The sequence below is a fragment of the Wyeomyia smithii genome, chromosome 2 (genome assembly GCF_029784165.1).
Source record: "Wyeomyia smithii strain HCP4-BCI-WySm-NY-G18 chromosome 2, ASM2978416v1, whole genome shotgun sequence".
NCBI lineage: Eukaryota > Metazoa > Arthropoda > Insecta > Diptera > Culicidae > Wyeomyia > Wyeomyia smithii.
The window spans coordinates 241,755,607-241,783,357 of NC_073695.1; the positions used below are offsets into that span (position 1 = coordinate 241,755,607).

General features: G+C 39.4%; 1 protein-coding gene across 11 annotated transcripts in view; it reads left to right on the plus strand.

The window, feature by feature from the left end:
* LOC129721707 (teneurin-m) overlaps positions 1-27,751 on the plus strand; it is a 440,502-nt gene that overhangs the window by 371,406 nt on the left and 41,345 nt on the right. For all 11 annotated transcript variants that reach the window (XM_055674594.1, XM_055674598.1, XM_055674595.1 and 8 more), the window contains one exon: positions 23,938-24,198. In XM_055674594.1, coding sequence (XP_055530569.1) covers positions 23,938-24,198 — 261 coding nt within the window. The remainder of the gene's footprint in view (positions 1-23,937; positions 24,199-27,751) is intronic.

Here is a 27,751-nt window from a genome sequence, read left to right on the forward strand (position 1 = left end):
TGATATACTATTGCATGACTGAGAGCTCCATTGGTCCACTGTTCCACTGTCTGCCAATACGAGATTCGCATTGCAGACGAAATAAAATCTCTTTGCGTAACTGACATAACTTGTAAAAAAGGTGGAGCCTTTTACAAAATGGGTTTAGGAAAAACTTCGCAAACAGAATGTGAACTTATGATTAGTTAGCCGCTGCTTTTTAAATTTATTTAATTATTAACTAGTCTGCAATTGCTTTTTGATAATTGTTGTTTTAATCTTATTCACATCTATTGGATTTCAGGATAGCTTATGTTGTTGGTTGTGATTTTTAAATCTTCTGATTCGAGTTTCGGAAATTAGGATCATCAAGATTGTAGAATTTCACAAAATCTCTAAATCTGACTAAATGATTTTGAGTAATTTTTGAATCCAATCTTGAAGTATTTTGATTCGAATATACATTCTAGGATCTTCGAATTGTAGTAATTCGGGATTCCAGTACTATTAGGTTCTTTGTGTAGGTTTAATTTTTACCTTATGATTGATTCGTCAGATTTCACGATTTGGTATATAATTTTTTTAGGCATTTTGCAAAGAATTGAATTCTTGTTTGACTGGCTTCAAAAAGCTATGATTACACTGGACGACAATAACGAAAAAAGGTTGCCCTAAGACCTAAAATAGTTGCCATAAATGGAATATAGCCTTTTACCATTCCACAGTGATACTAGAGCTCAAAATCGTGGATTGACATTCTATCTTCAGAAGGTATTTAATACATAAGAACCTCAAAAAATGACAACTAGAATTTATTTCGGAGCCCCGTCGCTAGTGGCGCCCTAAAATCTAACTTTTCAATCTTGCACATGAAAAAATGGAATCTTAAGCAAAGTTGTAGAGAAACAATGTCTTCAGGAAAGTTGTAAAAAATATGATTTAAAAAACTTCTTCGATCACCCTTTTCCTCTAACTTTTCTTTTTTTTTTTTTTTGAAGATATAACATTTTATATCAGACAAGTTTTTGAAATTAGTTTATGTTCAATATGTGAAAAACTGTGCAGGCAATAATGTTTGGTATGTAAACAAAAATGATATTTTTTCAACTTTTTTGGGCAAGCAGTCGATGTGCATATATAAGTTGAACATTGTTGGCTTCTAGATGCTACAATTATTACATACAGATATTCAATAGAGTTTTTAAGGACCAGTCTGATATGAAACGGTGCATCTCCTAAACAAGAGAAGTAAGTGTGAAAAAGTCTTCAGCGAACTCTTTGGAAAAACATTATCTACAACTTTGCTGAAGACACTCTTTCTTTAAAATGTAAGACTGAAAAGTTAGATTTGGCAGCGCCACTAGCGGCCAAGATACAACTAAAACTTGTTGACATTCTTCGAGTTTTTTTTTAACTAAATGTATTCCACAAGTATGTGGAGTGTATTCATGTGATTTTTGGAACCCCTAGTGTATGCAGAAGTACGTCAAAGTGCGGCAGAGTATTCGCTCGCGATGTACGCTTCTACGTTGGCTTGAGGGAAAACTCATTTAAATCTCTAAAAAAGTTACCTTCAGCTAAGGGAAGGTAACTTCAGAAGGACTTTCAACCTCCTAGTGCCCAGTGCCGCCTTGAGGCGGTCTTCATTTAAACCTCAAAAAAGCTTCAATCAATACTTGAAAATGTTAATAAAGATTCAAAGTTAGTTTTCCGGAGTCACATAGTTGAATGAATGAACCTTTCGAGGCAATTATAATTGCTACCGATACTTGGCAAGAGTAACTAACGAGCCGTCAGTATATGCCACCTTGACAAATATGTACCTTGTTTCCCGTCACAGTCGTTGGAGATGCAGAGATAAGCTCGACCTACGACAGCAACGATTGTTACACTTTCTTTTTTTTTCAAAATTACATGATTTTCAATACTTGCGTTATTTTTCGGTTTTTTATTGTTTTTTTTTTTTAAATAGAATTACGTCTTTCGGCAAGTCTCTAAGGGACGGTGTAAAATGAAAACTTGAAACCAGAACATGTAATAATTTTCGTGAAATTTCAAATTTTTATAAATCGGGTAGTTTCCAGCGAATTTCCCTAGTTTTATATCAATTGGAATATTCGTTACTAATCCATCAAATTGCAGGAAATTTCCAGCCATTTTTTGGACGCAGATTTCAATTAGGCAAACAACGTCAAAGACCATCCGATATGAGTATTTTCGGAACCGGGATGATACATAGAGGCCAAAAAGCAACACTTTTTCGAAATCTAAGGTGATGATATCCGGTTTTAAAAAGCCTAAGATGCCCAAATATCACTCACTATCGGTTTCCCTGAATGTAGAATGATACTCAAACGTCAGAAATCGACTCAAGACGCCGTTTTGAAATCCAAGATGGCAACTTCTGGTTTCCACAAATGATTAAATTCCACCCAACGTAAGATGTCATTCATTTCAATATCATTTTCGCTATAATATTAGCCTAATTGGAAATATTGGGACTTCAGAGTTTTCAAAATGATTGGAGTAACATTGAATATTAAAAAAAACGGAAGCTCGTAGCCTCAAGGTTACAGAGTTCGCTTTAACAAACCGTCCGATGTCAAAGAACTTTTATGCATGGGATTATTCTCAGGCTCCCTTCCATTCCCCTACTTGACCCTCCATTCTGCTGAATTCCAGAAAAAAGCCACATACAGTTACAATTACCGATACTTAGCAAAGTAACAAACACGAGGCTCGGCCAAGAAGAGCAGTAGAATCCATATATAGGTGTATAGAGGAAAGCGTACGAGCGGGGGCCTAGTGTGGTTGGTAACGTCTCCGCCAACCACGCTCGACGCCTGGGTTCGAATCCCACCGCCGACATAGGTGTCGATGGTTGTGAGGTGGCGTGATCCACTCACAACCAACCCAACTGGTCTAGATTCAATCCTTGCCGACACCGGGAGATTTTCTGAGGCGAAAAATCTCTGGGATCACGCCTTCCATCGCATGAGGTAGTAAAGCCGTTGGCGCCGGTCCCTTAATAAACGGGTCGTGAGTTAGGGTCCTGGGTGTGGAGTCGCCTCCCTGGGCGTCGGTGATTGGCCACAACAGTGGCGGAACTAGACCGACGGTAAACAAGCGAGAAAAAAAAAGAGGAAAGGGTAAAAGTATAAAAATCCGGCACTTTACCACGGTGGAAAAAGTACTCTTCCTTTCCGCAGCAGTCGGTAGAGATGCAGAGGTGGCCTCAGTCTCTGGCAACAACACTTGTAACACTTCCTTTCTTCCTTTTCTTAACCGACCATTAAAATATAACCGGCGCCGTTATCGATCTATACCAAGCGGAGGCTACTGAATTTGTGTACATCTTTAATACATGACGTTTATTTGAGTTGACACAATACATAAAATGTTTAACGGAGACAAGTAGAGAATTTTTGTACATTGGAATAAATCCCAAATCAACATTCTTACGGTGGTTCTTTGTGCAACTTTACTGGTCTGAGCGAACATCATAAAGGAGCAAATACGAAATGACGGTCGTTCAAGCTTACGCTCAAGCAAGCTGGTTGGAGTAGTATTGAGTATTTTAAAATTTTGAAAGTGTTGGTTCCGATTTTTTAATTAAAAAATATTGATTCTGTTATAATCAGATTTCATAATTGAAAATTTTTGAATTTGATAACTTTTGTGTTACTGTTGGGTTTTATCCTACAAGGTAAGTTATCAAAATTTAAAAAATTCTTGAAATTTCATTCTCGAATACAATAAAGCAAGTAACGTAACGGGATGGGGGATTTTGAGTTGCGCAAATTTTGAGTATTTGAGTATTTAGAATCAAACCACTTCAGAATTTCAGTTTTCTCACGGCCTACACTTTGGAAATATCTATCACTTTACCAGGAGAGAACATCCTACTGCAGCCCTTGAACTCAATTTTACCATGAGTATAGAGATTAGCTCAGATTTCAAGAGTATTTGGTTTGGTTTTTATAATCATAACATATGGTGGCTAGACATGTAACAACTTATTAACATATTTCCTACTATCTCATGCAAAACATTTGTTTCATTTATACCAGTGAAATCTTTTGGCTTTTTTTCTCTGGGGCTGTACCGATTTGTTGTTAAGAGAGAATTAACCAGGTTAAAATGGTAAATACATTCAGGACTCCGTTGGATTCTGTTCTCTGAAACATATGCAGCTTTTAAACTATAGGCATTTAGAGATCGACTTATGTTTTTCAAGTTTTATTAGTTTCTGGATTTTTTGGAATGGTATGTTCAAACAGTTGGTAGGCGATTTTGCAAAAAATTTGTGAGTTCGTAAGGAAAAAAAAATCAGATTCTCAGATGTACAAATTTAAGAATTTTATTATTTCAAGAATTTAATGGATTCTAACGGGAAACCAAGCTCTATTAGTTACTCGAGTATCCCCAAGTGAATAATTGAAACCCTCCGCATCATACGTTTAACGGAAACTGTTGTCAGGGTGGCCACCCAACCGGGAAAACCGGGAAAAAACCTGGAATCGTTTGAAACCGGAAAAAAACGGGAATTTCACTGACCATTACAAGCCATACAAACCCATTTTTTGTCAGCCATCTCATGGCGATCACAAGACCAAAATTTCTTCAGTAAGTTTCCTCGAATACTTAACCAAAAAAAGACTAGTCCTGTGACCCGGAAAAGATGGCTGACATATCTTACAGTGCATAAAACAGTTTTTGTTTTTATTCATCTTCCTCTTGGAAGCTAACTTGACCAAGGTAAGCTCCCCGGAAGTAGCATTCAAATGGCTTCTTCTTTTTCCTCTTTTGTGTCTCGTCCACTGCTGTAGCACAATTCAGCCAGCAGCCAAATCGGCTTACGCACCAGCTGGCAGTCACGATGCGAAACAGTTGCACAAAGGCGCGACCTTGAACCCGGATTTATTTCACTCGACCAGGCAAACAATGCCAACACTTGTCCACACGTCTTTTGTTTTATATTCTATCGGAGCGATCACCAAACACGTCCGATACTGATGCGTGTTCGGCACAGAATGTGAGTGCGTAGTCATGAATTTGGAAAAAGACAGACTTGTAGCGCAGCGCTTGGTGTACGATACAGTACAGGTTGCCGGAGGAGGACACGAAATTGATATTGATGAGGGGATGCGTGAGCTGCTGAAGTAACGTGTTTTAAGTGTAATGAAAATACTCTTTTATATATTACTCTTCTATATATTGAATCTTATCTGGTTGAGGTAAAAACGATTCCTTCTAACTTAATTTGGCCTAGAATCCCTCGGTAATAAGTATTATTTGCGTTGTTTATAAGATCATCAGACATCTCCTCTCGGAAAGGTGACACCCGTCGCATTTTTCGATTTTTTGTGACTTTATCTCTTGATTTCGATAAGGCTGAACACGTCAAGAAGTGACTTAGAGCATATTGAGATGTAAATCGAAAGTCACGCTTTTTTATTCCTTAACTGCATGGAAAACTACAGAATTCAAAAGTACAATTAACCAGGAAAAATATTTGAACGAACCGGGAAAAACCGGAAGAAAACCGGGAATTTAACTTCGGGTTTTGAGTGGCCACCCTGTGTTGTAAAACCTGAATTAATATAATAATAAAAATTCATTACAACGACAAATTCGTAGCCAAACTCACTCGAAACAAGTTCCAATCTAATCCTGATTCAACAACACTGACGCAGTTTCGTTCCGCGACTCCTCCTAGCCCAATGTCACCGGTCGGAATGGTCCTTCCATTTGCCAATCATCATTATCGTCGTTGTCATCTAGTCAAACTAGGTACCTTGTTTGCCTTGGTAGTGAAGATTCAAGCGCTCAGATAATGCGTGCAATTAGAAGAAACGATTATTAATATTCTATTTGTGGGAGGTCGTAACACTTAGAACCTGAGTGCCGCGCTTTCGAGTGTGCACCCACGCACCCACGTTTAAAAGCCGAAGAAGCGCCGTCGTTAAACTGGTTATTGTCGTTCCATCGTTCCATTCGTTTTAAAATTAGAGTCATTTCGTTAGTGCGGAAGAAGCAAACCCGCTTAACTTTGCAATCATCTCCCTAATAGGACTGCCGCTGCTGCTGCGAAATGAGTTGGCTTTGATAGAAAAGGTGTTGAAATGGTTAGTCAAAGTGGGGTTAGCCCGGTGGGGGTGGGGTGGTCATTATTGTAATGTGTTTGCTTGTAATAGATCAGTAAACAACGACACCGGGGGGCCATCCGAGTGAGCGCTGATGGCTGCTTCGATGTCAAAGGGTCTATAATTAATGAGTTTCTTGACCGATCGATATGCGATGAGGGTAGGCATTACTCGTTCGGGCATTTATCTCGAGACCCCGAAAGATGACAACGGCGACATTCGCCATCTGGCTGGGTTGTTGTTGTTGTTCTAGTCCAAGTCTGGTGGTGACATTTTCGGCAGGAGGCTGCACACCGTTTAATCAAATTTATGGCAACCAATTGATATAAAATACCTCCCGCGGTGACAGGTTTACGATACGGCAAAAGCCACACACAATGTCGGCAGCCAGCGGAATTAAAGCATAATTACAGTTCTCGTCGAGTGACGTGGAGAAATATGGCGTCGCTGTTCGATGACGTGCCAGTCTGGATATGTGAGTGTGTGTGTGTGTGCCAACATGTTGATGTTGCGGCTTACCACATCAAGCAAAGCACCATCTTGCGCGCCAGCCTCGAAAAAGCTCCGCAAACCTTGCCCGATGTTAATCCATGCCAATAGCAGAGACTGCCACAAATAAAAAATGTTGGTAAATTCATTACCCAACAGCGCAGACTGCGAGAAGTATTACCAGTGGCTCCAGCCGAGGTTGCTTCCGGAGAAAAGCTTTCGCACCGAAACAAGATACCAGCCAGCAGTGAGGCGGTGGGGAGAAAAACGTTACAAATTTATAACTTCCACACCCATAGACGGTTTCGGTTTGTAATGCTTAGTGATGTACAAATGGGTTGCTTTGGTTTTTGGGCATTTTTATTTTTCTTGGCAAAACTTCGAACAATTTTAGTGTTCTGCAAACCGGCTGTCGACATATGATAAAGTCTTCGATTGGCAGGAGGATTGTCGGCTGAAAAACTTGCTCTGTCAAGGACCGTGAGAGATAAAATCATTTTCTTTATTTGATTCTAGATTCCATTCCTGAAACGTTTCTGCCTACTTTGCATGCTAGAGCTCGAATCAGATCAAGATAAGAATTCCAATCTACCGATTTCCTTTCCCCTGCGCGCTTAGAAAGCCTATAGAAAAGAGAGACGCCGTGACACTCACTTCCATTAAGCTCACACCAAAACGGCTGGAAGGCCTTTAAAGTTTCGAAAGCTTTGACGCAAAGTATTGCAATCAAGTTGCGATGAAAAAAGGGACTGCTAGTTTACGTAACAACTTGTATGCAAGTACAATTTAAAAAAAAGGATGGTAATGTTTTTCGAATCCCAGCTCTCGAGGTTCGATGCTGGCCTAACAAGTCATTCATCCTAGGTTCGAGTCTTGACTCGGGAGAGACTGTTAGTGTTAGTAGGATCGTAGCGCTAGCCCTGCAATTGTCCTGTATACTTGACGGTTGGCTGCGAAGTCTGTGTATAGTAAACAGAAGGTCAAGTTCCGAATCGGAATGTGACTCTAACACATATCAAATTTAAACATGTTTGATATACGCTTCACTGCCACACGGTTTCATTCCTGTTACGTGAGATGTGTTTGGGTCCCTAAACATATAATATTGAAAAAGTCACGCAAAATAACATCGCGAAGCTTATTTTGGCGGGGTAACCCGCCGTTTTGGTGTGACAGTTACCATAACGGTGAGTTCTATGTCTTCTCTCTATCCTATAGGCTGACTATGCGCGCTAGAAGCGCGGGAGGCAAACAAGACAGTCATGGCACACTAACATTGCATTACTGGCCGTGGATTCTATATTTACCCGCGAATGTGTGCTAAAGAAGCAGGCGCCATCGACGCCTACTGCACCACTTGCCCTAATTAGGCTCGGTAGGAAATCGCTCTTCGAAGGCGCAAAGGAAACTGTCGTAAAGAAAATCTATGTTACCACTTTGCTAATTGGGCTCACGTGGCACCCTTTCGGTCGCGTGGGGTAAATCTGCTCCTGCCCCAAAATACCGCGCTGTGCATGATGGTTTTATGGGCCTCCACTCTTCCCCACCCTTAAAGAAACAAAGGCGTCTTCGAATGAATTTTGAATTATCAACAGGCACGGCATATTTTCATTAGCCGTAATTTGATTGGTGCGCGCCCGAGGGGTGAGGGGAATTGATTTCGGCACTCCACCCGGGTGGCGCCTGTCACTGCCAGCCGGTTTTATCTCTGCAAATGACATTGATTCTGTGTTTGGAATTTGGATTCGATAATGATAATAATGCCAATAATAAGGAAAGATAGAAGCGTTGGTCAAAGAATGATGGAAAAAAACTCGATGCACTGCTTTTCATTTCATACGAGTTGTAAAAGTTTCGACGTCAAAATGCAAACTCTGCTGCAACCGCCATATTACCCTGGTTACTGTTTCTAAATAAAATGAAAACGAATTTTTTGAAAATTAAGCCTTGATAAGAAACTTGAGCTTGAACTTGGACGACCGTAATCGATCTTAGCTAGTGAAGTTGCACAAGAAGCCACGTAAATGGCTACTTGGGATTAGTTTGCCATTTTCAGTGTACAACAATGCAGTAGCTACCGCTTTGTATAGATCGATAACGGCGCCGGCCACGTCCTTACGATCGTTAGGGTAAGAATGAATATTGTAAGGAAGAAAATGTAACAGCCGTTGTTCTCGGAGACCGAGTTTACCTCTGTATCTCCACGACTGTGACGGAAAAGAAAGGTTGTATCACCGCGGTAAGTTATTAAACCTTGATAAGAAATTCTATTGAAAATGCGGGGTCACGCAGATAATGAAATAACAAACATTATAATAAAATGACGAAAGTCATTTCATCAACTGTGGTTGTCAAATGAGCAAGAAGAAGGTAAACTATTGATCTTCATCGTTACGGTATATGCGCCTAAAACTTAAAAACAAAAAATTTAAGTAATTTTCTCAAAGAGCGTATGAGTTTTGGAATAGGCTTTACACCAAGCACTGCAGCTCTTTTGCTTGTATAAAAAGCAACTTTTGGTTGTATAAAAACTAGGATACTGCAAAGCAAAGCCTTGGTGCTACATTCCTACTATACACAGACTTCGCAGTCAACCGTTAAGTGTACAGGACAATTGCGGGGCTAGCGCTACGATCCTACTGACACTAACAGTCTCTCCCGAGTCGAGACTCGAACCTACGACGACCGGCTTGTTAGGCCAGCCTCGTACCTCGAGACCAGATGGGGAGGCTGACTTGAATACTGATGATTCTTTATTAAAAAGATATATCACAAAAAAAAATTTTCGTTGGAGTAAACCCCAAATGTTATTTGAAAAAAAAAAAAAACGAGATGACTTTTTTTCTTTTTCTTTTCACTTTCAAACTATTGGTGAAAATACAGACAATTTTTTCCTTGAAAATAAAAGCTTGGAGCAGTTTTTCAATTGCAAGATTTTTCAGAATTATGTTGAATGATTTTAATAGTCATTTAGGATCAAAAATCTTATGAAAAATAACTTCTAAAAGGCATCTAATTGCAACTAATTTTGAGTTTAAGTTCATAAAATTAGAATATAACACTAAATTTCAAATTCCTCCTGAAATCTATTTTTTTAAGAAATCTTTTATTATTCTGACACTTTTGGTGATATAGCAGGATGGACAAACGTTAGAAAATTTTAATTATCCTGATTGCAGATTCTGGGAGAAAAATTGAGAGAAATTTTATTTGATACTAAGCCTTCATAGGATTTTTTTTTTTTTTTGAAAAGGTGGGGCCACGCAGCTTATAAAATAACATATAAAATAATTCACTTTGGAAACGGTATCGGCTGTGCTTGTTAAATAAGCACTAAAAAATAAACTGTTGATCTCTCTCGTTACCAGAACCATTTTTATGATGTTTTAAACGAAAATAAACCAGGTGTCGCGACGTAAGTATTCGGATTTGTCAATTTGCGTTCATTAAGCGGCTATCATTGTCGCTACGCGCTTCTTATCACAGAGTAATTGAAAAAAAAAAGTCGACTACTTATTCCGTTTGTATTTTGTTTCGATCGATTGCTAGAATCGTAGGAAAATTTCTGATGTATCGACACTCAAAATCAATGAATGTGATGGGAAATAACTCAAATATGTGCATAAAACTTGACAGCTTCTTCGGTAGTTGCACGTTCAGATTTTCGATTCGCCCCTGCAGCACCATATGGGACGTAGTCCTACCTCGAAAATAACATTAGATTCTTGAACTCAAAAAGTCACAAACAACTAACTTAGCTTCCAATCGATTAAGAAGCTGTCTTTTAAGGTTCATTACCTTTATTGGTGTGTAGGCTTCGCTAAACCAAGCAACCTTGCATACATCTTCGTTTTTTTCTTTCTTGAAAACTTATCTGGACTAACATTCGAAAAGGTCTACTGTTTGTAAACCGGTTTTTATAGACCGATATATCTAAATAATGACGAGAGATAAAGACCAGTTGTCAATGAATTACTTCTAGAAAATCGTCTGAGCTTGTTTTTAAAAATATTTAAATTATAATAATTTGCGATCCTACACTGAAAAAAAAATATTTTGAAAACAAAAAATATTTTTTTAAATTAATGGTTAAAGATTATTTTTCAACCTAGTTTGTTTTAGATGTGTAATAATAACTGAAACTCTGCGAAAAGAATAATGTGGCCGCTCTCGAAAAAAAAAAGTTTTTTCAACAGTAACTTATCCATGCCCAGCATTTTTCGCATATTTCGCATCTGAACAGTTATCTCAAGCGTTAGAGAAAAGATGTCAAGGAATGACTTTCCATTTGAAATTTAAAAAAAAGGAATTAAAAACTCTTCAGGAAAAAAAAATATTTTAAAAAACAATTAGTGATTTTGAAAACAAAGGGTATCTTAGATTTCTTTCAAATTAAATTTTTAGATAGAAGAAATTAGCTTCCCAAAACTGTTCAGAACAAATCAAAATGGAAATTTCAATGGAATTTTTTTTACAAATACTTTTTTGTGTCCATTAAACGAATTAAATCTGAAACATTGCTGAACACTTATCACAGTGCTGAACACTTATCACAGTCTATCACAAGTTTCTGTTAGAAATATTTTGTTATTTGAAAGTGTCCACTTGGAATGGTTCAGAAAAGTTTTAGACTACTAAATATTCTATCTAAAATACTTTAAAAAAATCTGATCTGACAGTTTTCAGGTATCGTTATGTTTTCAGTTTTTTTTTCTGTTTAGGATCCTTAATTCAATGTTTCTAATATTTTTTTAATGAGAGTTTAAGCAATTCCCGTTCTTATGAGTGGTCACTTTGATTTGTCCAGAATGGTTCCAGTCAACTGAACTTTCTATCCAAAAACTTAATTTGGAAAAAATCTGAGATGAAAATCCTTTTTTGTTTCTGGAATGATATTTTTTTCAGTGTAGGATTTAAAACAAATGTTGGCCAATATTTTTAAATTAAAGTTCAGACAATTCTCTCCATCCATTAACATCCATTGACAATGTTTCTCTATCGCGTCATTATTCAAATAAATCGCTTGAAGAAAACTTCAGCCCTTTTCCAATGTTAGTCAAGAAAAAGTTTTGAGAAAAAGTATGCGAACTTTCAAGTCAGGCCTACACACACAAAGTTTTATTGAATTTTGCGAAGATATTGCTAGCATCTGGTCGAGTTGGTATGAAAAGTGTCATATTAAGCATTCTCAGGAACTTTTTTAGAAGGCGGGGTCTCGCAAATAATGAAATAACCAACAAAATAATATACACTTTCTGTGTAATAAAATTTCAAAAAAGGCAAAATCTGAAAAACCTATTGATGTTCAACTTGAAGAGCTGATTGAAGCGACAATAGATGCTAACTACTTGTTGTTTGAAGGTTAAAGTTAAAAGTCAGAAACGAGCAACAAGTAACAACTTGAAACTTGTTAAGGGGAAAAATTTTGCCATAAGAGCCAAGAAGTCTAAGTGTGTCTGAGTGAATGGATGAAAAATTGTAAAAATATAATTAAAGCAGTCAAAAACATAGGAAAAAAACCGGGATTATTACACTGAAAAAGTTGAGATTAATAAGACTGAGTGAATATTATAATAGTAAAAAAAATTTTTATTATCTACTTTTATAAGGCTTTTATCATGGCTCAGCCGCTTTTTGTTTCCCGTGCATTTTGAACATCATTTTTTACAAATGCTTGTGAGCTCAATTTTACTTTAAAATCGATTTCAATCTAGACATAGAACTTTTTTCTGAACGTGCCCACTTCAATTTGTTTAGAAGAGTTTAGGCCAATTAAATTTTCTATCTGAAATATCTAACTTGGAGGAAATCTGAGAGGAACCTTATTTATAAAATTACCTTTTTTTAAATGACTTTTTTTCAGTATAGGATCTGGAATGCAGTTTTGTCAATAAGGAAAAACTTTTTTTCTAAAAAATGCCCACTTTGATTGGTCCAGAAAAGTTTTAGGCAGCTAAATTTTTTATTTAAAAAAAATTGTATAAAAATTACTTTTTGTTTTCAGGGGAGTTTCTTTCGGCTTCGCAGTCTTTAAAATGTGAAAAGAAAACGATATTTTTCTCTTACACCGACATTTCGAATAATATATATTCTTTATCAAGGCTCTACAAGTAAATTAAGATCAAAAACGATTTTTAGAAAACAAATACATAAATTATGCACATAACATCATTACCGAGAGGACCATTTTCCTGTGAAGTGGTTCTTCGGCTAGAGCATTAATTGTCGAAACAGAAAGTAATCATCCTAACAGAACATCCAAAAATACATTAAATTAGCTAAACATTATATCAAATACAATTCATGCTTCTTACATTATGCAAATTAAAAAAAAAATAAAACAAATTAAAAACTGTACACTTTAACGAAGCGGAACTCGTAGCACTCTCAATCACACTAAACCATTTTTTACGTAACCAGCAACCTTGCATGCAAACTCTATTGCGCACAAGTTATGCTGTGTGACACTCGGTGGAAGCTGTCAGCGACCGTTGACGTTTGCTGTTGTTTATTTCTGTACTCCGCTTGACGTGTTGCATGATTGCTGTATATGTTGTGCTTAAGCCTTCAACATCACTGCGTTTGTTTACCGTATGATCGTTCGTGATAATGTGGCACATTTCCAACACGTTCAACGCTGTTTTTCGCCTATGTTCATCCAGGATACACACCTCATTCAACTTGAATGAATGGTTCTCGTCGATGCTGTGTTGGAGTAAAGCAGTTTTTTCCCTCAGGTGATGTATTTTGGCAATAGTAGATGGGCTGGTGGCATGTTCGTTTGACTTGAGCTCATCCAGTTTTTTAATGTTTGACCGGTGGTTGCTGATTCTTGTTTTGAGATGCTGTGTAGTGAGTCCAACATAGCACGCATCGCAGTTGGCACAGGGAATTTTGTAAATGACGTTGCTGCGATCTAATGTTGCGATCCGATCTTTGGTGTTCGCAGAGCCGGATTTAAGAGGGGGCCCCGGGGGCCCGGGGCCCGGGCCTCCACATTTTTAGGGCCCCCACAAAACGAGAAAAAGTTCTTTTCTCTATCAAAAATGAGATTCAATCAAAAGTTCAATTTACAGCAAGAAAATTTGAACAGACCATTTCAATTTGAAACTTTTCTCCAGTGTTATTTTTTCGTGAGCGCCAATATCACAACTACATCCAAGAACCTTCGATTCTCTTGGAATGACACACATTAACACACCATTTGAATCGAACCAGCGCGCATGGGAGATCAAGCAGGAAAGAAAATACATAATCCACAAGTTTTTTTAATGCATTGCTGTTGATTCCGAAAATTAGTTTACTTGTCCGAATCAGGGATACCAGATTTGCGTTGTAAAATGCAAATGTTCAGAGTCCGTGCGCAGATTTTATTGACCTGCAGATGTGTGTAGTTTTTTCCTAGTTCCTGTAGATTATTGCCAGCGTAGCCTTATATTTGCGCAGTCTTACTCGAATTGTGTGCAAATTTTTGCCTGCGGATCGCATTTTTTTTCAAATTGCGGCAGGCTTTTTTTCAGATATCAAGAAAAAATTTCCGGATTTCGAGCAGTTGCAGACATCTTTCGAAAACATCTGGCATCTCTGGTCCAATTCAGTTAAATCTGGCTATAAACAGTGAACAAGAACCGAATTTATTATTATATTTATTCAAAATGAGCTGTCACCACAAAACCTCGCGTATATCAAAGTGGAGCTCAAAAAAGATGATTACATGAAGAAAAAAATCAAAAACTCGTTAGTGCCTTGCAAAAATTATTTTATTTAGGGATTTATTTGAGCCTAATGAGCTCGAACGCAACTGGAGAAAGGTCTTTATCGAAGATGAAACCAATTGAAAATAGGTTGCGTACGACTATGAAGAGTGGAAGGCTGTCAAACTTAGCATTGTTAAGTTGAGAGTACAATATTCTGAAGGAGCTGAATGTTGATTATTCAATCAATAAGTTCTCTGCAAAAAAAAACTCGTAAAAAAAATCTAGCAAATTTTTGGTAACTTTTCAATAACAAATAAATGTTTTTAACTCGTACGATAAAAAAACGGGTTTGTTTTATTTTGGGGCCCCCACTGAAAACTGGGTCCCGGGCCCCCAAAATCGTAAATCCGGCTCTGGGTGTTCGTGAACAAATGGCTTATGGTGTGCTCATTACGTGTAGCGAGGGTAATTTCTGGGAAATCTATACGCAGTGATTTCTTTATGCGCGCCGTTAATCTGTCGATGTAGGGCATAGGTTTGTATGTTGTTGGCAATGTTTCTGCTGGGGCATCTTGTACGTTCTTCCTCATTAGTCTGTTCTGCAATCTATTTCGCAGCGATAAAGGATAGTGGTTGACCTTAAGATGTTCGTCTATGATGTCGTTGATCGCTTTTGGGAGGAGGTTTGTGCTGAGTTTTCGTACTCTCATGATAAAGTTGGCAACCACATTCATTTTCATATGCAACGGGTGACAAGAGAAAAAGTCCAGGAATCTACCCGAGGCCATGGGTTTGGAATACCATTCCGTTTTGATGGACTGGTCTGCTTTGCGGACTAGCACCATGTCGAGATATGGAATTCTACCTTCCTCTTCTCTTTCACACGTAAACTGTAGGTTGCTGTCATAGCTATTAAAAACATCTAGAACTTCTTCGACTTTGTCTGCGGGCACAGCAAGGATTAAGTCATCTACATATTTTTTCAAAAGTGGGAGCGGGAAATTCATGGTATTCCAAACCCATGGCCTCGGGTAGATTCCTTTCCTATATATATATATATATATATATATATATATATATATATATATATATATATATATATATATATATATATATATATATATATATATATATATATATATATATATATATATATATATATATATATATATATATATATATATATATATATATATATATATATATATATATATATATATATGCGTGAAGTGCTGTCCCCGTCAGCGCTCATTGCCATTTTCAATTGGGAATCGTCATGTGAGAGTGATGGTGATAATCTCCACTTTCAATTGAAAAGCGTTTATATCCATTCCAAGCCCTTCAGTTATCAGAATCACAGCAAGAGCTTCCGACTGTGCGTCATGTGACTCACGAAGTGCTCGAAAATGATACAAAAACTTTTCAATTAAAAGCGACGGGTCAAAGCGTCACTATAACCTGATAATTGTCAATTGAAAATGACTTTGTCAGGCTCTGACCAGAAGTGTTTCTTATTCTCATGTAGCAGTAAATTCAGTGAATCTCTTAAAAGGAAATTATTTTCCACTGAGACGTCACACCAGCAGAGCCTAACCCCGGCAGGATAGCCCGAGGTAGGTAAATATTCTATGCAATCATGCAGAGAAGTGCAATAACTCTATTATTCAAATAAAAGAAAAAAACAATTGTAATGAACGGATGGAATAAGAAACTGAATTTCAAAGACTGTTTTGTCAGTACGCTAACAGCTTTAAGTCAGTAAATTTGCACAGGACACTAGTAATAAATTGCTATACCATAAACCCAGAAGAAGTTCCAATTGAGGGTCGAAACGTCAATTCGAGAAACATAACCCGTCACAATCCTTTCGAAGAATTGTGAAATGCTTTCAACAAGTGACCTTTTTTCGATCTGTAGAGTAATGATTGCTTCGTGTAATTAAAGTCCATAAACCCGTCCAAGATCGGGCAGAATGTAATTACCAGTCCGACTGCGCCAAGTATGTTTAAAGTATTCACTGGTTTCAACAACCGAAGGCGGCCTAAAAATGCCAGGTTGGCCCGGTGGCAGTAACTAGTAGGCTTTGAACCACATAAAGCGGGGAAAGCGATCAAACGTTCATCGCCCGTGGAAGATAAAGTTAATTTAGAATAATGAAAACTCAATTAAACTTAACCCTTTCATGGGTGCTGCCGCTTCGACGGTGGTGGCCCTGAAGACAAATGCCGACGTTTCGTTTCTCCCGTCCGTTCGTCCATCCGTCCCGTACATTTCCAGCCTCGGTTCGGTTTCCTTTGTGTCGAGAGTATTGTTGTTTTTCAATTACGCATTCAAAATATCGTATAATCAATCTCACTTGACTCCTTTAGGGCAACGCTATCCCAGCTCTTCTCATCGATACCGTTTCCAGCGCGTATTTAAAGTACCGTTCCGGAAAGTCACGATATTTAATGTGTCTTAATTGAGAATTTTCTTGCGGCTCATCCTTCATTAGCACTCCGCATTCGGATGGCAAATGACGACACCAGAAAACCAGACCGTGAACCATAAGTAAAAGTGTATCAAACTTTGGTTCAATCTTCCTTTCCCTCTCTGTCTCGCAAGGGCTTAACCACATCATATACACACACTCACTCATCCCCTTCCTCCACTTTCTTTCTACCCGGTCGACTTCGGTAAACCACTATTGTTCCAAACAAGCGAGAACATAGTTTTTATCTTAGACTCCCCCATCCCATCCCATCCCATCCCATAGTCGGGAGTTAGTGGTTAGACTGGTTGGATTTCATTGTGATTTGCTACTAATTAATCATACTTTAATGTTTGCTCAGCTCTCTTCCGAGTGCGCTCGTATCAACGGCACGCAGCCAGCCTTGGCTGGCGAACAAACGAATGGCAATGAATAGAGGTCCCTGCAGAGCACCGAGCAAATGACGTCCGGGGATAATAATAATGATGACGGTTTCGTTTCGACGTTGCTCTGCCTGCCAGACTAACAACATACGACGACGACGACGACGAGAAGGGGACCGATGGCCATTACCGATAAGAATCAGGATTAGGGATTTTGAGCCAATAACAGAAGAGTGTATGTAGTAGCACAACCGCCAGCAATTCATTACCGATCTGGATTTTTGCTAGGATTGCCCATCCCTAGACTGTCATCGGAGCTACACTTTTGACCGACATCATCATCATAGAAGAAGACTAGAAGAAGGGGAATGGAGTAAAACCGGGTTACCCCTTTTTCTTAGGGGTGGTTTTCTTTGGCAGCAAAAAGGACTTTGCAGTCGTTATTGTCTCCTGCTCGTTTCAATTTAATTCGTGTCTCTTTTGCTGTAATGGTTATTCGGTGCAGGGCCCCAGCACTGCCGCCGGAGTACCATTCACCATCCACTACTGGCTTGCCCGGATGGTGCAGGATTTTGGGAAAAGGATTTTTCGCCCGACCAAATATCAATTAATTTTGTTGTTGCTGTGTTTTTAATTCGGATAGCGATCTGCTTTTCTATGGCGCAAACACACGCACACGTGTCAGCAGAGCAGGAGCAGCACATGGTTCGAATTAATTCCGGAATAGCTTTAATCCGCTCATAAAGTGAAACTCATTTGCATCCGGAGCGCGGCACAGTGCGGAGTGATATTATTCTTGGTCGAAATTTTCACACGTGAAACGAAGTTGAAGCCAGCAGCCAACTGCGATGGGGAGGTTGGAACTGAATAATGTGTCGAAATGTCAAAAGTCAGAAAAGCTCTCTAGCACCATTTTAGGGCGCATTAGTTTTCGAAATCATCAGATGGGTCGCTGTTTATCGGTAAGCTAGACCTCACAACGAAGGTCGTTGCTGATTTTGAATACAAAGTAGGCTTTTTAACTCTACGTCGTCCGATGGGGCTAGTTTTCTGTGCTGAGTGCGTAATTTCGTTAAACTAATTCTGTCTTCCAGTTCAATCGGCTTTTAAGCTAAAAGCGACCCAACATTTTCTCATGTTTGCTTCAGCCCGAATTAAAACATTTATGAGCATTTGAAAAATGGGGAAAACCTTTTCTGGTGTGTTGTTTATTTTTTTGTATCTAAATGAGAGGCTCATGATTGTTCTTAGGTCACATTTTAAAGCAAACATCTAACGAAAAGTTCGAGCAAATTAGTTCCACATCCCGCGGTTCACAATAGGCTCTGCCTGTCACGCAGCTAAGAAGCTAAGAAGGGTATTGCTTTGCTGCTACTGTCGTCGTCAGCTGATGACAGTAAATAATGGCAAACTTTACGTTAACGTAATCAGTTTTCCATTTCCCCCTTCTGTCCTGAGCGTTTTCTGTGGTTTCTAGCAAGCAAGTCCCAGTAGTCGTTGACATTCGCAGCAACCCGGGGCCTGTTGTCGATTCATGCCGAAACACATCGTAATTTTTCTTTCTTCCGTTCGCCGTCGCCGCCGTCTTTGATTTCGTCTTCGCTGCTAGCAGGGCTGTAATTTAGTGCTTTCGCTGATTAGGAATGGATTTGCTACATAATTTATAGACTGTGATTAGGCGGTGCGTGGGGCGGACGGACGGGGGATATTACTTAGAAATAATATTTTCGATGACTGACAGCTGGTTTTAGGGAGGTTCGGTTTGTGTGGGCCCATCGAACGTCGGCAGTCGTAAAAACCGCACCATCAGCGCGGGAATTGATAACTAGCTGCGGCGACAGCGGAGTCGACAGGAGTTGCCAACTTTATTAGCCGCGAAGAATGATCGACTGCTGAATAAAGTCGTCTTATTACATATTTATAGCTTTGGAAGTACAGCCGACAAAACATTGAAATGCTTCTGCCGCTGACAGAGTGTCGAAATGACGCTTAGATGATGATTATTTCGAAATAGAAATAGGAAACTCTTCCAACTCGCACTTCTGTAATCGACGGTGAAATCCATCACAACGGTAAATCAAAGTACGACAGTACCAATAGCTTTGCTTTTACGTCTGTCTATTGCATTGGGTGCATGCCACCTTTTCCATTTCGAGTAACCTACATTCCCAGCATCGACAACACAAAGAGCACGAAAAATTCAATCGGATTCTCTCTGAATCGAAATTTCGATGGCTTCCCGTTTCCTTCGACGAAAAGGCAACTAAAAAAATGGCAATATTTTTCCTCACCTGGATTTGCCACCCTCCGAAACCTTAAGAAGGTTAGATAAATCCCCAAAAGACGCACCTTCACCTTCGATTTTCTTCGACCAAGTGGTATAATAAAATAATCCCAACACTCCCCCTTTCACCCTTTTACCCGGAGAGAAACGATGGCCATTATCGCAGGACGCCAGCAGCTCAAGTGGCCGGCACTGATAAATCCTTTACCGTCTTCGCCAAGCTCTCGCCGGCTCACACGATCGGACAGGGCTTCCAAACCCTTTCAAGCTGAATAACGACAGCAGCAGCAGCTGCAGTATCGGTCGTTGTCGTCTCCGTCGTTCAACACGGGGACAGGAAGAAGCTTCTTGCCTCACTTCATTCCTGCTGCCTGGTGTTGACGGTTAGAATCCCCACCGCGCGAATGCAATCGAGGGGAAAAACGAAGGGCCCAACCCCCATCTTCTTCACTACCAGAAATTCAGCCACAGCAGCGGCAACAGCAACAGTAGTGTAAATCTATAAAATCTAATATAATTTATTATTAATTTCACACCATTTTAATAGATTTTCCAGAATAACAATAAAATTCAATTTAGAATTCAGCTCACACACTGATGGGGAACGACGAGTGCGGTAGGTTGGTGCCAAGCGTACCTCAACTCGATTTACGATTAGTATGATACCCATCGGATGCAGCAACAGTTTTACGCCAGCCTCCCCCCTCCTTCCTTCATCTTCAATTGCTTCCAACCAAGCCGTATCTACACCCTGGAATACGTTACCGCTATTCCCGATGATTGGATTGGATTTTGGGGTCGTTTCGGGGTTGGTTTCTCTTTCTTTACGTGCTCGGAACGGAAAACCCCTCCGTACGTGGTGACCACGAGCAAAAACACACCCGCCCGTAACCCCAGAGTAAACGTGGAAAACGTGTCCGAGTTGCATCATATGTTGGTTGCAGAGTTCAGTCAGAGTAAGAGTTCAGCCCTGCTTGGAAAAGCCACATCACGAAGCAGCACCTGCTTATCTCGCAGCCGGCATCGCAAACATGGAATCGTTGTTCGATCCTTCACAAGAACCACTGATAGTCGATGGAACGAACAAACGAACGAACGCCAAACCAAGGACCATTGAAGGGCTTTGTCTAGTTTCGTTATCATCAACCGCCGTGGATTCGCAGATTGTTTCTTTCGGATGAGGGGAGGAAAATGCATGTACATCTGTACCACCCTTATTAGAGTGGTCGATTCCCGGCGAAAGAGCGCGGACCGTTCGATCCGGTTAGAGTCCACCGGCACTGACGACTGTATTTATTGTTTGCTACAGTTATCCTTTCGCTAGCCGGCCACTCACTGTGGTCCCCTGGTGGAGTTGTCGCAACCGTGGTCGAAACGTTGATGGAATAAAAAGGTGACCGTCGATGAAAGCTGACAGGGTTGGGTGTAATCGAATTTTTGACAAGTATTGGTTTGGCTTTGGTTGGAAATAATTACATAGAAATGTTATGTTTTCAGCAAAGTTCTGTTGTAAATACTCAAAATAAACAAAAATGAAGAGATGAAATTACTTTAAAAAAAATGACGAGGAGCAAATTCGAACACGCTCAGTTTCATTCCAAGAAAAAATAATGTGTCAGAAAAGCAAATCAGGAAGCTTTCCATACACATTTGATATGCAATGCGCCAAATGATAACGAAACCAAACAACTTGCGATAAATTTAAGAATGGTGTACCTTGAGGCACATGGTTAAATATAGTGAAAAATTGTATACAGTGGGTCCAAAAAGTATTCGTCTAGACGAATATTTTTCTAAAAAGTCCAAGACTGGAGCTTGATATGTACTAAAAAATAAAACTAACGGTTAGTTTGGGCAGCAGACCAGTAGGTTAATATTTACTCTTCGAAAATTATAAAAAAACATAACAATAAAGGTAACAAGGGTGACATTTTATTTAACATATGCTCAAAAAGTATTCGTCTAATTGGGTTTTAAATAGTTTTCGCATAACAATAGGAATTGTAATATGAAAATTAATACTTATTTGGGTTTCCCTTTGCGTCTATAACAGCTCGTAGTCTTCGGGGCATGGAGTTTACCAAATTGGCCGTGACGGAGGATGAAATTTTTTTCCCATTCTTCTTTCAAAACTTGTTTCAATTGGTTTTTGTTAGAAATGTGCCTTTTCCTGATTTAATCATCCAGTATTTTCCATAAATGCTCTATCGGGTTAATATCTGTGCTCTGGAGAGGCGTGCGAAGTTGTTTCGGTGTGTTATAAAGAAGCCATAGCTTGGTGTTAAGGGCCGTGTGCTTGGGATCATTATCTTGTTGGAATATGTATTTCCCTTGTAGCCCCAATTTCTCAGCACTGGCATCCAAATTATCCTTCAAAATGCGGATATACATTGTATGATCCATAATCCCTTCAATTATAGTTTTCCTACACCTGCTGCACTCATGCATCCCCAAACCATGACGGAACCCCCACCATGCTTCACTGTTGGTGTTAGGTTTTGCGGTTGCATTTCCGTGTTCTTTTTGCGCCATACCATACGTCGACCATCTGATCCAAATATATTGAATTTGCTTTCGTCGGAAAATATGACTCGATTCCAGAAGTCTTCCTTCTTGAATTGGTGTTCCTTGGCAAAACTAAGCCGTTTCTGACAGTTAACTTGACTCACCCAAAATTTTTTCCGAGCAACACGTCCATTATAGCCATACTTTTTGCAGGTATTTCGGATTGTGCTAGTGCATACCGTTGTACCTTTTCTCTCCAGTTCACCTGCAACTTGGGCGCACTTATTTTCGGATCTCTTTTCATTGCTCGCACAATGAATCGCTCATCCTGCTCAGTTAACGATCGAGGACGACCGCTCCGTTGTTTGTTTTGCAGTGTTTTTGTAATGCTAAAGCGATTAATAACTGATTGAATGGTTGATCTAGGCCTACCTACAAGTCACGCTATCTCGTAAGATGACTTGCATTCATTATGCAGGAGTATAATTAGTTTCCTCTCTTCAGAACTCGTCTCTTTACCTTTCCGACCCATGATGTCTCTTAATTTACACTTCAATTACAATAAAAACAACAAAATACTATGATCTGTCAATATATCATTCGGCTAGATACTGCCAGAGGGCTTATTCGTCGGTAAAGAAGTTTAACTCTTGTATGAACTCTTCAAATGGTATATTTCTTAAGTAGACGAATACTTTTTGAGCACACGTAGAATGAATTATAATGAAATGTCACCCTTGTTACATTTATGGTTATGGTTTTTGTAGTAAGTTTCAAAGAATAAATATGAATTGATTGATTTGCGACCCAAAATTACGATTGGTTTTCTTTTCTAGTAACAATCAAGCTTCAGTCTCCAGCTTTTTCAGGAAATTTTCATCTAGACGAATACTTTTTGGACCCACTGTATGTAGGTAATCCAGTCCGACCTTTAATATAAACTCTAAAATAATTATTAAAATAACAATGGTAAATGATTGCCATAAATTACGATAAACACACTTCTACTTCTATTCGATTTCTCCTGTAATTGACTGCACTATTCCCGAAAAGGTCCCAGTAGCCGTTTGCAATGAATTTAAACTATCAGTGATTATTTTTGTTATAAGAATTTTATCTACCATTCCCACTTCAGCGCACTGTACGTGTTGACTGTTGTCACAAAGCAGGCCACTTTCGCTGCCTGTTTCACCCGGGGCTGCTGATTATTTTGTCAAACGCTCTTCGATAGCGGCTCCGACAGCGGGAGCGATCAAAGTAATACTCGGCTCGGAAAAACGGAAATGTTATTCCGATTAATTTGATTTCGCTTGCGCGTGCAAACCGTTGCGCTTGACCTACTTCGACAAACGAATCAACACAATCGTAAAATAATAGCTACCTCCAGAGTCCTTTGGCGAATTTACAAATATTCGTAAACAACCGTCATCCCGGTATTTGTCAAGAGCTCCGGGACGCGTGTTGCGCTTTAGCGAAGACACGTGTCGGGAAAAGGGGAACAGCATCACCAGCAGCCCGCCGCCGGCGAAGATCTGTTGATCGAAATTATCCTTAATGTGTTTATTTTGCCGACGAGCGGCCAGTCGCGTAAGTCGTAAACCATCATTAGGGAAGCCTAACCGGGTCGTAAAATCGAACCGAACCACGTGTGGGAAAGTAAACTTCTATTGAGTTGTCACGACGTTCGTTTTGATGTCGGACACCTCCGCGTTTAAACGCGAGTGAATGAGAAGAGAGAGAGTAGAAAAAAAAAAACACGATAAAACTAAAAGATTGCCATTCTGCTGCCACTGAACGCACCTGAAACAAAGTCTATCACTATATTTATCCAATTTACTAAATTGTGCTTGGAGCTCAAATTATAGCCTTCCCCTCTTTTCGCTCTTGTTTGTGGAAGATCCCCGCACGCTAATGCGGTCTTTAAGTTTCAATTTTTCGAAGATTACACTTTACTCATCCCCATTCCATTTCGCTCTAATTGCAGCAATCAACAACAAAGGATCACCGATAGACTACAAAACGGGCTCCGCCTGTTCGACACCCACGAAGGACACACTGAAGAGCTACGACCGCAACTGCATGGGTCCGGTACTGCCGCCCCGGAGCGCCATGTGTGGTCCCCCTTCACATCACTACTCAGCGCCGCTGAACTTTCGCAAAGGCTTCACCAAATGTACATGGAAGTGTACGGCTATACTAGTTATATTATTAAGTGTTATACTTGTTATAACATTATTATTAACAGGTGAGTGTTCGTTTTTCTTGTTTTTTTTTTTTTATTTTCGAACCTAATAGCATAATTATAGGAGTGCCGCTCGCCACGGCTTGAATCACATGCGAAAAGGTGCGCACATCAGCGCGGCAGAAGCAGTCCAGGAAAAAAATACACAGTAGGCTGTGCGAGTGTTAGGGTTAGGGATGGGGAACCGCCATTAACTTTTGATGAGAACGACCGAAACGACAGCCTCTTGGTTGGTGATTTTTGCTTTTTTTAGCCGTCTTGACCATTCAGTCCGCGTGTGAAGGATCAAAAATCGAGACCACCACTGCAGCAGCAGAGGCAACCTGAAACGGTTGAAACTCTATATCATGTCATTAAAACTTGGTGTGTGTGTGCGTGTGTGTCTGTGGAAGGGCGATGCACGGCTTCGGCGGACGATAATCTAAAGGGAGCAATTTTCGGTGATTTTTAATCACTCAATTTGCTCTTCGTCCGTAACTGGAAGCTGGCCCTTTGGCACCGAAAATTAGGGGCTTCCAGTTTCGAGTGACCATTAGAGAGTGACTGTAGTAGCGTGTATAGTTACAGTCTGCATTAGAGGGTTTTCACGCCAGTTCAGCCAGCTGATAGCCGGCAGAACTTTCTCAGGTTTCAGTGGAGGTTAAGTGAGTTTTTTTCGAACAATTTTATTCGAAAACCAAAGAATTCACATAATATGCATCTTAAACGTGGAAAAGTGGAATAGTATTAAAAAATACGCTTTTTAAAAAAAGTCGCAGTTCAAACACCATTTAATTTCCGGAATCTGCAAAAAAAGCGGCCTAAAAGTGAAATCTGCGAAAATCGGTGTAAGTTTTGAAATCCGCGATGAAAAAACACCCAAATCGGTGTAATAAAATGTTCGTTCTTTCGCAAATTGACGTAAAAAAACGAGCAAATTTTGCAGTTTTCGAGAGAAATTTTTTTCTCGTATAGAATAAAAGAATGAAGCATTTTCGGAAAAGACTCAAGATTTCACACATAACACTCTCCTAAAATATAACATTTCACACCCGTTCATTAAGCTAAAAATCAGGTAGAGTTAAACGTTTCTGGAAAAAGTGTGTGAGAACGAAAAAAATTCATAAATTTTGAAATCCACCTAAAAACTCCAGAAAGTGCAGCGAGATTTGTTTTAAAAGTTGTAGCGGGAATGCATGAAAATATATATATATATATATGACTTTGAGGATATTGTATCAATTTAGAAGAATGTACGTTGAGTGTATTCTCGACTGAGCCGTCAAAAAAAGTAGAGGGACTATATTTTATACTTTCTAACGTTTCGTCACTGGTTAGTGACATTTTCAGAGGTAAATATATCTGAAATATATAAACCCACAACGAAAGGATTAAATGTACCCTAAATCGCTGCATTTGGTGTTGATGATAAGCTTTAAAAAGCACAAGGTGAGAATAAAATAGGTAGGAATATCTGGGGTCATCCAGATTCCACGTGGACAGATTGTTTACCCCTCTCCCCCTTCGTGGATATCCGCCTTTAAATTCCAAAAATTATCTGTGGACCTTGGACATTCCCCAGGAGGGTGTGGGGAAGATTCTCCTCTAGGCTGTCAACGTGGAATGTGGGTGGCCCCTTTTTCCCCTGAAGATGTCACTGATCAGTGACGAAACGTCGGACAGTGAAGTCGTTTTACCTTTTCTGAAATAGCACCCAACGCACATAACAACACAACATTTAAAAATTTATATCAAAGTTTTTTAAGTCGAACAAAATACATTGAAGCGGATACGTGCCGCGTAAAAAAACGCGTAAATTCCGGAATCCGCTTAAAATCTGCAATCCGAGTGAAGAGAAACAGAAATCCGCGCAAAAAAATACCGCGTAAATTCCGGAATCCGCGTAAAAAGCCTAAGACTTTAGTGTATACAAAAAAATCTGACGCAACATTCGCCCGTTTCTTTTCCAATTTTACAGAATGCATCCCAGTATAGTAAACAAAGACGTGTCCCACGTCAAAAAATCTTCGGCCCGTTCCAAGCAGACCTTGTTTTTTTTTTAGATTTTAGGTACGCAAAATGTTTTGAAAAAATCTGATCTCGAATTTAAAGGTTGAATTGAGATCGAACGTTTAATGATTTTTTTAATGTAGGACTGTCTTACGTTAATAGGGTGGGATTCTACGAAAAGTGTAACGAAGATGTACTCTCTTCAAGTGCATATTCTGTAACTACCACTGAACGAATTATAACCAACAATGTCTAGATCGAAAGGTTGGCCCAAACTCATAGTATAATAATTGGTGTATCTTCGCTATAGTAAATTAGCGAAAAGTTGAGCGGGGGCCTAGTGTGGTTGGTAACGTCTCCGTCAACCACGCTCGACGCCTGGGTTCGAATCCCACCGCCGACATAGGTGTCGATGGTTGTGAGGTGGCGTGATCCACTCACAACCAACCCAACTGGTCTAGATTCAATCCTAGCCGACACCGGGAGATTTTCTGAGGCGAAAAATCTCTGGGATCACGCCTTCCATCGCATGAGGAAGTAAAGCCGTTGGCGCCGGTCCGTTAATAAACGGGTCGTGAGTTAGGATCCTGGGTGTGGAGTCGCCTCCCTGGGCGTCGGTGATTGGCCACAACAGTGGCGGAACTAGACCGACGGAAAATAAACGAGAATAAAAAAAAAAAAAATCACTATTTCCAGTTTAGTTTCGCAGCTTTCAACTACTCACTGCAACAGGTCTTTTAATATGATTTTCGAATGCTTTTTATGATATTACCACTGAATGGGTTTCACACACCAACGATTTGATCTTGCTTGTGGTGTAATAATTGAAATATCTTTTCAATACTAAACATGTTGAACGTTGAGTTGAAAATCGTGTATATTCAACCAACCACAAGTTCGCTTCTCTTTTACTTTCTTCTAGCTGCGTTTAGACTTGCTATATAGAAAGAATGTGCGAAAATCAATCACGCATTTCATTCGCATACTGTCTCAACAAACAAATTTGTTGAATAACGACTTCTTAAGCTATAGTTCAGCCGAAATCCGCTTTATAGTAGCTTAATAATCTGTAATTTAACCGAATTGTTCATTTGGGTGGCAGTAACAGATGTAACTGAACGGATTTTAAACACCAATGTCTCTGTTCGACAGGTAAAACGTTGCTCAGGGTGGTGGTGTAATAATTGAAGTATAGTCTTCTATAACTAAACTTGTTGATAGTTGAGTTGAAAATCGTCCCCATTCAACAAACTTCAAACTCGCGAAAATCAATAAAATTAGGGACGAATGATATCCACTTTTCTTTAGATTTCAACATAATTCAAACCAAAATTTAAAAAGATTGTATGAACCATGTGTTTAAATTACAGATATTAAGGTAAATTGAGATTGCATATTTTTTTCAAACAATTTCGAGGTTTCTCGAGTTTGAGCGTAAAAATCTCAGCTCCCATCAAATAAACAGCGCTCGAAATACTACTCTCAACATGCTCCAGTGGAGCAAACAATCAATCAAAGTTTTACGCACGTAGTCTTAATAATTCAATAGAAAATTTGCTTGCAAAAT